Source organism: Leptopilina heterotoma, unplaced genomic scaffold (genome assembly GCF_015476425.1).
Source record: "Leptopilina heterotoma isolate Lh14 unplaced genomic scaffold, ASM1547642v1 Lhet_218, whole genome shotgun sequence".
NCBI classification, from domain to species: domain Eukaryota; kingdom Metazoa; phylum Arthropoda; class Insecta; order Hymenoptera; family Figitidae; genus Leptopilina; species Leptopilina heterotoma.
In genome coordinates, this window is record NW_025110935.1 from 949,352 (window position 1) to 963,820 (window position 14,469).

Genomic DNA, 14,469 nt, shown 5'->3' on the forward strand with positions numbered 1-14,469 from the left:
GTCTGAGTTGTTGATTTAATCTCTCGTGCGTATATTTTTCTTTGTTTTCCATTTCGTATATTTTTTTATCGCACTCCTGGAATTGTTGATCGACTGGATGACAATAAAACCATGTGTGAGTAATCCCCAACGAATCCTAATTATTGTGAAAAAAAAAATTTTTTTTTTCTCCTCTTAACAAAAAATTGTATTCTGTAATATGTGCTGTTTTTTTCATTTCGAGTCTGGATTGAAAATTTTTCAATTTCTCTTAAAAAATTGAAAATTTTTTTACTGTTTTGTAAAATGATGTGATTATTGTTCATTTTGTGGAAAATTGTTATTTGGAGAATATTTGATTCATTTTATTGTCTTCTATATTAATGATTAATTAATTCCGTTTATTCAGAGTATCGTCAATTTCCAGACTCGGTTTTCTATTATTTTTGGAATAGGTTCCAGAATTAGTTTTTCTTTTTCTCTTTTCTATTTCAATTTTTTCGTCTTTACTGAATTTAGACGATGATTTCAAAGTAGCAAAGTCGTATTTAGTATCACTTAACCAATTTTTAGTATCAATTTTATTGTGAGCACGATTATTAGATTTGAATTAATGATGAGACCCGTACTATTATTTGCATGCATTAATTTCAATGTGCATTTGAGTAAAAAAAATATTTTTGGTACATATTTTAGGTTGCTTACAATTAGCTAAATTATTTAGAAAATTGAAGTTGCATAACGTTCTTGAATTAATTGAATACAAATTTTTCCTTTGGGAAAATTATGATTATTGACATTTAAATTTTTAAAAAATATTTCTGTTCGAATGAACGAAATTAATTTCTCTTTCAAATTCGAATCTTCATTTAAAAATCATTCATCAAGTATTAAAAAACAATTTATAAAATTTCAGAATTTAATTTACTTTTTATTTGTATTCTTATTTTTTTTTATTAAAAAAATATTTCAACTTTTATTTAAAGCATCAGAGTTTTTTTTTAAAATAAATACTTGAAAAACTTTCGTCATAGAAAATTGAAAATTTTGCTAGTACCATTTTAAAATTCTATCCATTAACTTGAGTGATTTTACATTTTGCTAATTTAATTTACTGCTTTTATGAAGCTAATTACATGTGAAATTAGTACTTGAGAAATTAATTAACAGAAGATAATTGCACTTTAGCATGAAGCCCTTCAGCCTGATTCCCATTTATTATTATGTCTTAAACGGGTTCTTAAATTTTCTTATTGTTATTATATTAATTAATTGAAAGACTCGTTAACTAATAATTTTACTGTTTATAGATTCGAAAACGGAGATGGATGATGATGATGATGAATCACCAAAAAATCAAAATAACAACTCCGTATTCACGAATGCTAAATCTCCAGAGAAACGAACTAATGGAGTACCGGAATTTAGTAATAATAGTATGGTCAATACTCCTGATCTGAGTCCATTGAAAACATTGAAAAATGAAGACGCCGAAGATGCTGAAGTTCGTAAAATCAAGGTAATATCGAAAATTATTTATCACTGTGTAAAAAATCTTTAATATTTTATGTCTTTTATTAATTAATTGTTATTTATATTAATTACTATTTAGCTGCTATTTTTTAAAAAAAAGTTTCTATTCACATTGATTCGTTTAAAAATTCCACTAATGGTACTATTTTTCTATCCGAGATTCTAAATATTAATTTATTTATTCTTTCGTTGCAGATACGTTATTTTCTGTTGAGTATAGAAAAAGCTTAAGAAAAATCTAATAAATTTCGTAAAAGACATTTTTTTTATTTCCTAGAAGTATTAGAGAAAAACGTCTTTCAAAAGACTTCGGCTTCTGAAGAAGTTGAACTTAAAAAATTCACAACTTTCATAATTTTCATTCAATAACAAAATAAAAAAATACGTGTTTTCTTATTTTTTACATGAAATTCGAAAAAAATTGTTCCAAACGAAAAGAAATTTTTAATGAAAATTTCACCTGGAATGCTCCACAAGACTTTTTCCACTTTTTTAAAACTATTTTCAGAAAAGTCAAATTTTTCCATTTATTTTCAAAACTTTTTCGATTTTTCCTCCAAATATTGCAATAAAATACCAATTTTTAAGTATGAAATGCAACTTATTTCGATTTTTATAGTGTGAAAAATAACTAAATAACTGGAAATTTAAATTTTTTAATTTTAAAATATATAATTAAAAAGGTATTAAATAACTGAATTTTTGTCAAAAATTCACCACTTCTATAATTTTTTTCTATTAACAGAATAAAAAAAACGTGTTTTCTTATGTTTCACATGAAATTAAACAAGAATTGTTGCAAACAAAAAGAAATTTTTAATGAAATTTTCAACTGGAATGACCTATATGACTTTTTGTTCTTTTTTCAACTATTTTCAAAAAAGTCAAATTTTTATTTTCGATTTATTTTTAAAAAATACGACTGTTTTGAGAATTTTTTCAAATATTGCAATAAAATATCAATTTTTAAATATAAAATGCAACTTATTTCGCTTTTTACAGTGTAAAAAATAACTAGTCAAATCTTTCAAAAATTTATTTTTTATAAATATTTTAAGGAAATTAAATGTTTGAAATATATAATTAAGAAGCTTTTAAATAATAAATTGAATTTTTGTCAAACTTTATTGAAAATAATTCATATTTTTAATAAATTTCATTCAACTTTTTAAAAATCAAATTTTGATAAATTTTAATTGCAAATTTTGAAAATAATTGAATTTTAAAAAAATGTTTAATGAAAAATCATCAAATAAAAATTTGATAATAAAAATTAGTTTAAAAAAATATATTAGTTTTTGTAAAATTCTATTCTTAATTTTTTTTCTTAATTTTGGAAAAAACAATCATTTTTGAAATTTTTAATTAAAATTCTTGAAAAAATAGATTTGTTTTTTATTGGTATTAAACGTGAAGGGACTTTTTTGCGCCTTGAAGTTGATTCGAGGCCTGCAGTTACTAATAATTAATTAATATATATTAATTACTACTAATTAACTAAAACTATTTGAACTTAAATTATTTTTTAATATTCTTTCTAGAAATGGCCAATTGACAAAGCTTATTTTATTGCTAAGGAGCTTCTCATGACAGAAAGAACATACAAAAAGGATTTAGATGTTATTAATGTGGTAAGTTTTATAATAAAAATCACGATTGTTATTGTATATCTTTTTATTAATTTTTTTTATTTTTATTTTTATTTATTTTTTTTTATTTTTATTTATTTATTTACACATTTACTAATTAATTTTTTTATAGATTCAAAAATATATTTATATATTTATAATTTTATATATAAATTATTTATTTATTATAACTAATTAATAACTATATTTGTTTAGTGGTTCCGCGAGGAATTGACGAAAGAAACAGACACAGAGGGCGATTCAATGGTGACACTATTGGAATTTCTTGCCGACGCACATGGTCCTTGTCTTCAGGAGATGGAGGCACGTCTAACACGTTGGGAAAGTAATGCGAGGCATAATATTGGAGATTTTCTCTACAATACTTTATTGAATATCCTTCCACTTTACGATCAATATTTGGAAAATTTGATGCCTGTTCTGGAGAAAATGGAGTATTCAATGAGAACATCCAAACAATTTGATCAACTGTGCAGAGACTTTGAATCTCAGAAACATTGCTATCTACCATTAAGCTCCTTCCTCTTAAAACCGCTTCAGCGATTATTCCATTACAACAGTATTATTGATAGTAGGTTTCGTGATTTATTTATTATAACTACATTCGATAATTGGAAGTGTTTATAATTATATCAATATTTCAACTAATTTTTAATAATTAATTCAGTAGTTCAATTAATTTTTAATAATTCATTCAATAGTTCAATCAATATCAACTATTTAGTTCATTATCTATTAAGATCATTAAGTCTATTGTCAAATTGATTTAATTATTTAATTTTTACTTCCAGGGTTACTAGATCATTATCCAAAAGATCACACTGATTTCGAAGACTGTTTAGCTGCCAGAGATAGACTCGGCGAAACATTATTGGAGGCTTTCACTATTTTACATCAAGCGGTAATTTTAATTAATTTTTTCTTAAATTAATTTTCTTTTAACCATTGTCAATATTTTTTTTATTTATACAGAAGATTAAATTCTTTGTTGCAGGAGAATCTTGTTCAACTCTGCGAATTACAAAGAGATATAAGCGGTTTTGACAATCTAGTCCAGGGGGATCGGAAATTTATTAGACAAGGTTGCTTACAGAAATACAGTCGCAAGGGATTTCAACAATGGATGTTCTTTTTGGTAAGATTCGATTTCTTAATCTCTTCTCTTTTTCTCTCCATTGCAGGCTCCGCACGAAATCTACTAAAACCTACTGCAATTTACTACTTCTTTTTAAAACTTGCTACTATTTGGATGTTTTTTTTAGATTCGTGATACAAATTTTTACTTTTTTTGGGGAAATTTGCATCATTTTAAATTCGCTAATAGTTGAAATAAAAAAAATTCTCAAAAATTGTACTAAAATTCTTTGAAACGATTTAATTATTTGAACAACTTTTCTCAAATCAATTATTATCAATATCTACAATTTTCTAAAAATTCCACAAAGCAATTTTAATAAAGTTCTTTGCAAATATTAAATTATTTTCATAAGTAATACAATTTTTATAGGAATTCAATTTTTTCACAATCAATTAAAATTTTTCACGAAAATTCAATTATTTAAAACAATTTCAATAAAATTCTTCACAAGAATTCAATTATTTTTATTAATAATAAAATTTTTCACGAGAATTCAATTACATATTTAAAAATAAATTGGAAAAATACTCTTCTCAAGAATCCAATTATTTTCATAAATAAGAAAATGCTTCTCAGCAATTCAATTACTTTTAAAAACATTCATAAAATTCATCACAAGAATTCAATTATTTTGCCAAATAATAAAATTTTTTTACAAAAATTCCATTATTTTTATAAATAATAAAAAGCTTCTCAGAAAATTCAATTACTTTAAACAATTTTTATAAAATTCTTCGCAAGAATTCAATTATTTTTCCAATTAATAAAAATTTTCACAAGAATTCTATTATTTTCCAAGAACAATAATATTTTTCACGAGAATTCAATTATTTAAAAAAAAATTGAATAAAACTCTTCACAAGAATTTAATTATTTTCATAAATTAGAAAATGCTTCTCAGGAATTCAATTACTGTTAAAAATGTTCATAAAATTCTTCTCAAGAATTCAATTATATTTCCAAATAATAAAATTTTTTACAAAAATTGAATAAAATTCATCTCAGAAATTAAATTGTTTTTTAAAAAATTAAGAAATTGTTTATAAGAATTAATTCTTAAGAAGTATTCAAATATGCAATATAATATTTATTTTTGTATTTAAATAATTGAATTATTCTAGTTGAACTTTTTAACCCCTTAACAGTCCATGGCCCATATATGGCCACGAAAAGTCGTGCCACCTTCGCGTCTGTGGCCATATATGGCCATCTCAAAAAAAAAATACTAAACATGATTTGATTTTAGTAGCGAAGTACATACTACTGTTTTTGGGGTCGCTGAATCCGAATCTGAAGTCAGATTTAAAAAATTCAAAATGGCGGACTCAAAATGTCGACTTCAAAAAATAAAAAAATTTCAAATTCGCTTTAAACTCGTTACTTGGGGGGTTTTCGGGGTCTCTGATTACAAATATCAGGTCAGATTTTCAAAATTCAAAATGGCGGATCCAATATGGCGGATAATTTCAAGATTGATGCGATTGGATTAAAATTCGTTTCTCAGGGGTTTTTGGGGTCGCTGAATTTGAATTTGATGTTCGTTTTACAAAATTCAAAATGTTAGATCCAATATGGCGGATAGTTTCAAAATTTATGCGTTTCGATCGAAATTCGGTTCCCGGGGTTTTTTGGGGTCACTGTATTCGAATTTGATGTTCGTTTTTCTAAATGCTAAATTGTGGATTCAATATGTCGATCAAATTTTTTGAATGTTGACAAATTTGTCTAAAATGTTTACTCAGGGGTTTTTGAGGTAACTTCATATTTTTTTCGCATCAATCTTGAAATCATCCGCCATATTGGATCCGCCATTTTGAATTTTGAAAATATGACATCATATTTGTAATCAGAGACCCCGAAAACCCCCGAGTAACGAGTTTTAAGAACATCTGAAAAAAAATTTTTTTTTGAAATCGCCATTTTGGGTCCGCCATTTTGAATTTTTTAAATCTGACTTCAGATTTGGATTCAGCGACCTCGAAAACCCCCGAGAAATGAATTTCCCTTAAAACTCTTTAATTTTAAAATTATCCACCATATTTGGTCGCCATATTGGATCCGCCATTTTGAATTTTCAAAAACTAACCTCAAATTCGAATTCAGCGACCCCAAAAACCTTATATATGATGAAATCATATTTTTTTGTAAACTTTTTTTTCGGACCGTTTTTGGACCACAAGCGATTTTCAACTAGACTGCGAAGGGGTTAATAAGAATTGATTTTAAAACGAATTTCAGTTGAAATTTTATATAATTAAATATTAAAAGCGTTATAGTATGAATTTTTAGAAAATGATTAATTAAATTTCAAAATTATAATTGAAATCGTTGAAAATTGTAATTGTTGGAAAACTGTAATAACATTTAAATTATTCCTGAAAAAATGGTTAGTTTATTATTTTCTTAACTCTTGTAATTAATTCAAATTAAATTTTATGTATTAAGAATTTTATTTGTTTAATTTTATTGAATTTTTCAAAAATTTAGAATTGAAAAATTCTGAAGTTTTTAGTAGAATTAGAATAAAAGTAAATATTTTTGATGGAAATCAGAAAAAAGTCAGGGAAATACTGAATCAAATTTTTGTGTATTGACTAAGACGAGTTTTGTTAGTTGTGAAATTTATTTTTTCGATGATAGCTACTTTTTTACTACTTTGTTTAGTGTTAGAGCTAATTTTTGATACTTTTTTAAAATTAATTATCGAGTGCGTAGCCTGCTATTGAAATTAATGTCCCAATTTTTTTTTACTACTCTTGACTGAAATTTATGATTTTATGATTTCTGAATTTATGATTTCTAGTTTTCCGACGTACTACTATACACATCAAGAACACAACAGCCTTCTCAATGTTTTCGAGTACACGGTCAACTTCCCTTAAAAGGAATGTCGATTCAAGAAAGCGATAACAAAACGATAGCAGAGAATGTTTTCGTTATTTTGGGCCAAGGCAATCAGTACGTAATTCCTCCTATTCATATTTTTTAAAAATAAAATTATTAGAAAATTAAAAAATGGAATTAAAATTATTGGTCGTTTGTTTTTATCGTTTTGCTTAGTTACCTCACGGTCGCCGCAAATAATGAGGAAGAAAAGGAACGTTGGCTGGAAGATTTAAATAATACTATTGCAATGGCAAATACAACCGAGACTAAATCTCCCTATTCGAATCTTCAAACATGCAGTAAGTAATTATTTTTTTATTATAACGAAAAGAAAAAATATTATTTCTGTTATCTATATTTTTGAAAATTTTATTATTCAAATGGAAATAAAAGTATTTGGCTCAGCGGATGAAGTAGGAGATGGAATTGAAATCGATAGAACGAGTTGCGGTGGAGCTAAAGCATCACAAAGAAGTAATACAACCGTTCATGTATGCTGGCATCGAAATACGAGTATCAGTTATAGCGACCAACTTCGAGCATTTGAGGTATTCTATATGAATTTTTTATTATTTCACTCCAAGGAAAATATTATTTTGCTTTTTTACGAGAGAGAGAAGATATTTAAATGTTTTATTTTCTTTTTTGCAAAAATTTTAGAATCAACTCAGTGGATTTCTTTTGAGAAAATTTAAAAACAGCAACGGTTGGCAGAGGCTTTGGGTTGTTTTCACAAACTTTTGTTTATTTTTCTACAAGTCGCACAGAGATAATTTTCCACTTGCGTGTCTCCCATTGCTGGGATATACTGTCACTACTCCGTCGGAGAAGGATGCAATCAATAAAGATTTTGTCTTTAAATTGCAATTCAAAAGTCATGTTTATTTCTTTAGAGCTGAAAGTGACTATACTTTTGGAAGGTAAGAGATTAATTGAACTTTTTTCAACTTGTGGGGAAAATTAGTGATTTTGCGAGTGTGAAGTTTGTTGCTCTCGCTATGCTCGAGCAACAAACTTCACACTCGCAAAATCACTCATTTTTCCCACGATAAGACGTTGGAGAAAATATTTTTTTTTTCGAATCATTTGTCTTTTTTCTATTTTGATTTAAAAAATTGAGCAATTTTACATGAAACGACCAAGTAAAAATTTTAATTTTCGATCCTCTAGAGATTTAATATTCGTTTATTTATATTTTCGTTGCAGATACGTTATTTTTTAGTGAATATATAGAAAGTACAAGAAAAATCGAATAAATTTCATAAAGAACATTTTTTTTATCTTCTAGAAATATTAGAGAAAAACGTTTTTCAAAAGTCTTCGGCTCCTGTAGAAGTTGAAATTAAAAAAGTCACAACTTCCATAATTTTCATTCAAAAACAAAATAAAAAAAATACGTATTTTCTTATTTTTCCCATGAAATTCGAAAAAATTGTCTCAAAGAAAAATAACTTTTTAATGAAAATTTCACCTGGAATGCCCCACGTGACTTTTTGGACTTTTTTCCAACTATTTTAAAAAAAAGTCCAATGTTTGCGATTTATTTTTAAAAAATGCAACTTTTTTTGGCAATTTTTCCAAATATTGCAATAAAAATACCTACCAATTTTTAAGTATGAAATGCAACTTATTTTGACTTTTGTAGTGTGAAAAATAACAAGTCAAATCTTTCGAAAATTTATTTTTTAATAATTTTTTTAAAGTAATTAAATGTTTGAAATATAGAATTAAAAAGTTTTTGAATAATTGAATTTTTAGCTGATTTTATTGGAAATAATTCATTTTCTTTATGTATTTCATTAAAATTTTTGTGAATTTTAATTGCAAATTTTGAAAATAATTGAATTCATGAAAAATTTTAATAAAAAATCTTTAAAGAAAAATTTAATAATGAAAATTAATAAAAATTAGTTTAAAAAAATTATATTGAAATATGTTTTAAAAATGCAATTCTCACAAGTTTTTTATAATAATTTTTGTAAATTTGATTGTTTATTGTTATCAAAAAAATTATTCTTGATTCATTTTTATAAGATAATTAAATTTTTGAAATATGTAATTAAAAAGTTTTCAAATAATTGAATTTTTGTCAAATTTTACTAGAAATAATTTATTTTTACTATGTTTTTTGTTAAACTTTTTGAACATCAAATTTTTAATGAATTTTCATTGCAAATTTTAAAAATGATTGAATTCTCGAAAAAATATAATGAAATATCTTCGAATAAAAATTTAATAATGAAAATTAATAAAAATTAGTTTAAAAAAATTAAATTAAAATATTCTTTAAAAATGCAATTTTTACAAGTTTTTTATCATAATTTTTGTAAATTCAATTGTTTCCAACCTTTTCAATTACATACATAATTTTTAGAAAAAACACATAATTTTTTAGAATTATTAAAATTTTTGACAAATCAATCAATTTTAAAATATTGAATTAAAATTCCTCAAAAATTGATTGAAATTGATTTTTAAATAGATTTAAATAGATTTTTAAAAATGTCGAAATATATTTTTTTAAAAATAATCAATTTCTTTCGAAAAATTATATTATATAATATTTTTTAAAAAACGCATTTATTAGTATTTTTTGTTTTTATTTTTAAAATTCCCTTATTTTCAGGAAAAGTAAATTAAACTTTTAAAAAATCTACTTTTTTAGATTTTATCATTAAAATTTTTCAGAAAAATAATGTATTTCTGTATTTGTAATTCTGAAGAAGTTGAATTTAAAAAAATCACAAATTCCATAATTTTTATCAAATAAGAAAATAAAAAATATTCTCGTTTTCTTATTTTTCACATGAAATTCGAAAATAATTGTTCCTTACAAATAGAAATTTTTAATGAAAATTTTACCTAAAATGCCCCAATTGACTTTTTTGATTTTTATAGTGTGAAAAATAAGTAGTCAAATCTTTCGAAAATTCGTTTTTGAATAATTTTTTTTAAGATAATTAAATTTTTGAAATATCTATCTAATTAGAAAGTATTTAAATAATTCATTTTTCTTCAAATTTTATTGAAAATAATTCATATTTGTAATAAATTTCATTCAAATTTTTGAAAATCAAATTGTGATAAATTTTAGTTGCAAATTTTGTAAATAATTTAATTCTTGAAAAAATTTAATGAAAAATCCTCAAATAATAATTTAATAATGAAAATAAATCAATATTAGTTTAAAAAAATGTATTAAAATATTTTTTAAATAAAAGTGATTTTTGGAATTTTTTTATTATAATTTTTTTTTGGAATTCAATAATTGTTTTCAATATTTTCCATTGTATATTTTCAAAAATTTAATTATCTAAAGAAATAATTATATATTAACATAGTTTTTTCTTATACGTAATTTAATTTTTTAGAATTATTTATTAAAATTTTGTGAAAAACAATTATTTTTGAAATGTTTGTTTGTTTTGTTAAAAAAATTGTTTTTTTTTTAGTGAACATTTATAATTTTTTTTATTTTATTGGTAAATAAATAATTTGTAAATATTGTGAATCTTTTTGTGGATTTTTAAATTCAAGAAATCTTTCTTCAAAAAAATATTTTTTAAATCCTCTTTTTTTCAAAAATAAGTAGATATTATTTTTCAATTTTCCTAAAAAAACTTCTTTTTAATTTTTATCATTTTAATTAAAAAGCAGATATTTTTACCATTAAACTATGTAATGTTTAAAAATGGGACAATGGATTCTCAAGAAAATAAAAAGAGTGTTTAAAAAGTTAATTTTTTCATTTCACAAAAATATATTTGTTGTTCTTCTTTAATTTTTACATCTTTTATTTGAAAAACTCTCAGCTTTCTAATAAAAATTTTTTAAAAATGAACAAAAAGGTAGTTTTTTGTAAAAATTGATTATAATTAATCAATAATTTGATTTGTTTCTAAAAAGAGATGATAAACATATTTTTTGTTTTTGGAAAAAGATTTTTAACATTGATAAATAATCAAAAAATGCTTTAAAATTTGTTGCGAAAAAATTAAAAGTCTTTAATTTTTATGTAGTTATTAATTATTTAATTTTAATATTAATTAGTTTATTTTAATTTTAATTATTTAATATTAATTAGTTTATTTTACTTTTAATTATTCCTTTTAATTGTAACTATTATTTTTTAACAAATTATTTAAATACAAAAATGTCTGTGAACGAATAATTTTTTCGACTAGATCACTTCACGTGGAATTGCTCTTTTCATTTTAATAAACCGAGGATTACTTAAAAAAAATAATAATCGAAATAATATTGAAAAATAAATTTAAATTTTTCAGATGGATGGAAGTAATAAAAAGTGCGACACAGCAGAGTCACATCTTGGCAAACGTGAATAGAAAAGAAGACTACTGAATTGATTATTATATTTCTACAATATGTATGCCAAAATTAAATGGACACACGTGTGAATGAAATTTATCACTTTGTGTTCATATATATATAAATATTAGAATTGTGAATTTGTTTTTTTCTTGTGAAAATGATTTACGTTGTTTCTTCATTGTAATTAAAGAAACAGGTGCAAGAATGATTGAAAGAAAGTATGTGTTTCGTTAAGGAATAATTGTAATAGTAAAGAATCAAATTTGCGGCCTTATAATGAACGAATTGAAATGCAACAAGAAGAGACAATTATTGATAGTAATTGATAAAATAATTTGTGTAACATGTATTTTATAATTTAGTTATCAATCATAGTGTTATTACTTTATATATGAATGATATCGTGTACGTCATTACAGACTGATTTGTATTTGGCTGTATACCCTTATAAAAGTTCGCATAGGTTTTTTTTTTTTAGAAATTGTAAATAGATTCAAAATCAACAATTATTTAGTGATAATAATGCAAAAGTTAGTAAAACGCACTAATGGACCAATTTTTGATATGCATGGTAAGTTATGTCTTGAGAAAGACAATAATTTTGTTAGATTTTTAAAAGTTACATATTTGTGGTTTAATATGAAATTTTAATGTGACAATTATTGAATTTTGATGTTTGTTAATTTTTGGAATTTTTGGGAAATTATTAATTCTCTTTTTTCGAAATTTTATTTGTTGAGAATATATCTAACAATCAAGACTGGAAAAAAAATTAATGTAAGATTTAAAAGAGAAAAGAAAATGTATTTTTTATTCTTGAGAGGTGTTGATAAATTATTTTTTTGTAATTATTCATTTATCTTTTTTTTTTTTTAAAAAAGAAGAATTATGTTGATATTTGTGAAAAGTCTTTTTTACGTATAAATTAAGTACTTTGTTGATAAATAATTGAATGTCTAATTTCATTTTTTTGTCATTTGAAAAATTAATCTATTAACTACTATAATTTGTGAAAACAAAAATTTGTAACACATTAAATAAAGTACACAACATGAAGAAAAATGTTTTTTTTTCAACCCCGCAAATAACTATTTTTTTCGTTAAAATTAATGTTAGAAAGATTTATAAATTTTTGAATTTTAAATTTTATTTCGAAATTATTAAAAAAAATATTATATATTTTTTCTTTTGATTTAAATATTTTAGTTATTCTTTTCTTGCAATACGTACATTAGTCTAATGTAGATAAAACTTCTAGTGGTTTGAAAAAACATAATTTTATAATACTTAAATTTTTTTCGAATACTTAAAAAAAATATACCAAGATAGCAAATAACAATTTGGCATTTTTTTCGAAAGTTTAAAAATTCGTTCGATTTATAAATTTTTATCAAATATGAAATATTTCATAAATTTGAATTATATATTAAAATATATTTATATAATATTTTGTCTACATAATTATTGTTTTAATTTTTTGTTTTTAATTTTTTAAACCTTAAAAATGGAGAAATAGTTTTTTATTATTTTTCAGTAGACCTTGAAAGAATACAAGTTTTTTTTAGAATAAATATCTAAATGATAGATGAATCTTCAAGTAGTACTTTCTATGAAATTTTTCCAAGCGAGAAATAAATTTAATTTTTCACATAAAAGTTTATTAAAATCATAAGAACATAAATTTTCATTTATATTAATTTATTTCAGTAATGGTATAAATTTATTTTCGAAGATGAATTTTTCTTCAAATTAAATAAAGCAGTAAAGAAATTTTTAATCTTTATTTCTAATGCACGTCATTTTCTATCTACAATAAAATTTTGTGACTATCAATATTTCAGAAGCACAGTATTTGAAAAATATTTTTAATTTAAAAAAATGTAATTTTTTTAAATATTTAGAAATTATTCTACATTGGAAAAATATTTATTTAATTGAAATAAATATAATTAAAATGAATAATTCAAAAAAATTACTTGTCGATTATTAAATAACTATTTAATTGAAACAAATAATTTTTACTTGAATCAAATAAATTGTATTTAAACCAATAAATTAAACCAATTAACCATTTAATTGATTGAAATAAAATTTTTTTTGATTCAAGAGAATTTTTATTTTATAATAGGAAAGTAATCAGTTATTTGAATCAAATAAGTTTTTTTCAGTGTTATAAACAATTGTTAATTGTCATAATTTCAGTAATGACATAATTTTTATTGTTAAATGAATTGTAAATTAAAATTATGGAAAAATGAATTATATTTTTCAAACTAATTTTAATTTGATTATTTTTTTATTATTTATTTAATTTGATTATTATTTTTAAAGCATTCTTAAAATTTTTTTATGTAATTATAGTTTCAAAATTTTTGAATCTTCAATTAAAGGAAATATTTTTTCCGTATAAATATTTACAAAAATTACTGATTGCAACGGTTTGTTAAACACTAATGAAAATTTTTGAATAAATCATCAAAGTTTTTTAACGTGAAAAAATAATTACAATTATGCGGTCTATGCTAAAAAATTATTTTTATTGAAAATATCGTTTTAAATTATATTATTTTTAGTTATAAATATTTTTTTAAATTACAATATTATTTATAGGTAGTTATAAATATTTTTTTTGCAGTTTAATTTTTGACGTCGAAGAACTTCAACAAAATTGATTAAAAAGTAAATTAGTATTTTCAGTAAATAAACAAGTATTAATTACTTCGAAAATAAAAATTTATTTTTTTGAACATTTTTCAGTAAACCTTGAAAAAATATAAATTTTTTTAGAGTATCTAAATGATAAATAAATTTTTTTAACGGTTTTTTCTATGTAATTTTTGTGAGAAAGAAATTTAATTTTTCACATAAAATTTATTCAAATCGTAAAGAAAGAAAAAAAACTTTTATTTGATCATTAATTTATTCTAATATATTTTGGAAAAATAATTTAGT

The 14,469-nt window shown here is 22.4% G+C and overlaps 1 protein-coding gene across 1 annotated transcript; it reads left to right on the forward strand.

Moving 5' to 3' along the window:
• Positions 1-1,303: 1,303 nt before the first annotated feature.
• Positions 1,304-11,547, forward strand: LOC122501910 (FERM, ARHGEF and pleckstrin domain-containing protein 1-like). Its single transcript, XM_043611694.1, has 10 exons — positions 1,304-1,498; positions 3,054-3,143; positions 3,357-3,732; positions 3,953-4,062; positions 4,156-4,296; positions 7,103-7,257; positions 7,360-7,484; positions 7,579-7,733; positions 7,846-8,105; positions 11,472-11,547. Exons 1-10 carry the CDS (start codon positions 1,304-1,306, stop codon positions 11,545-11,547), a joined length of 1,683 nt encoding a protein of 560 aa, XP_043467629.1.
• The last annotated feature ends 2,922 nt before the right edge of the window (positions 11,548-14,469 follow it).

Coding starts and splice junctions, on each gene's coding strand:
- LOC122501910 (XM_043611694.1), top strand. CDS start 1,304: ATGGATGATGATGATGATGAATCACCAAAAAATCAAAATAACAACTCC. Junction 3,144..3,356: donor ATTTAGATGTTATTAATGTG/GTAAGTTTTATA, acceptor ATATTTGTTTAG/TGGTTCCGCGAGGAATTGAC. Junction 8,106..11,471: donor AGTGACTATACTTTTGGAAG/GTAAGAGATTAA, acceptor TAAATTTTTCAG/ATGGATGGAAGTAATAAAAA.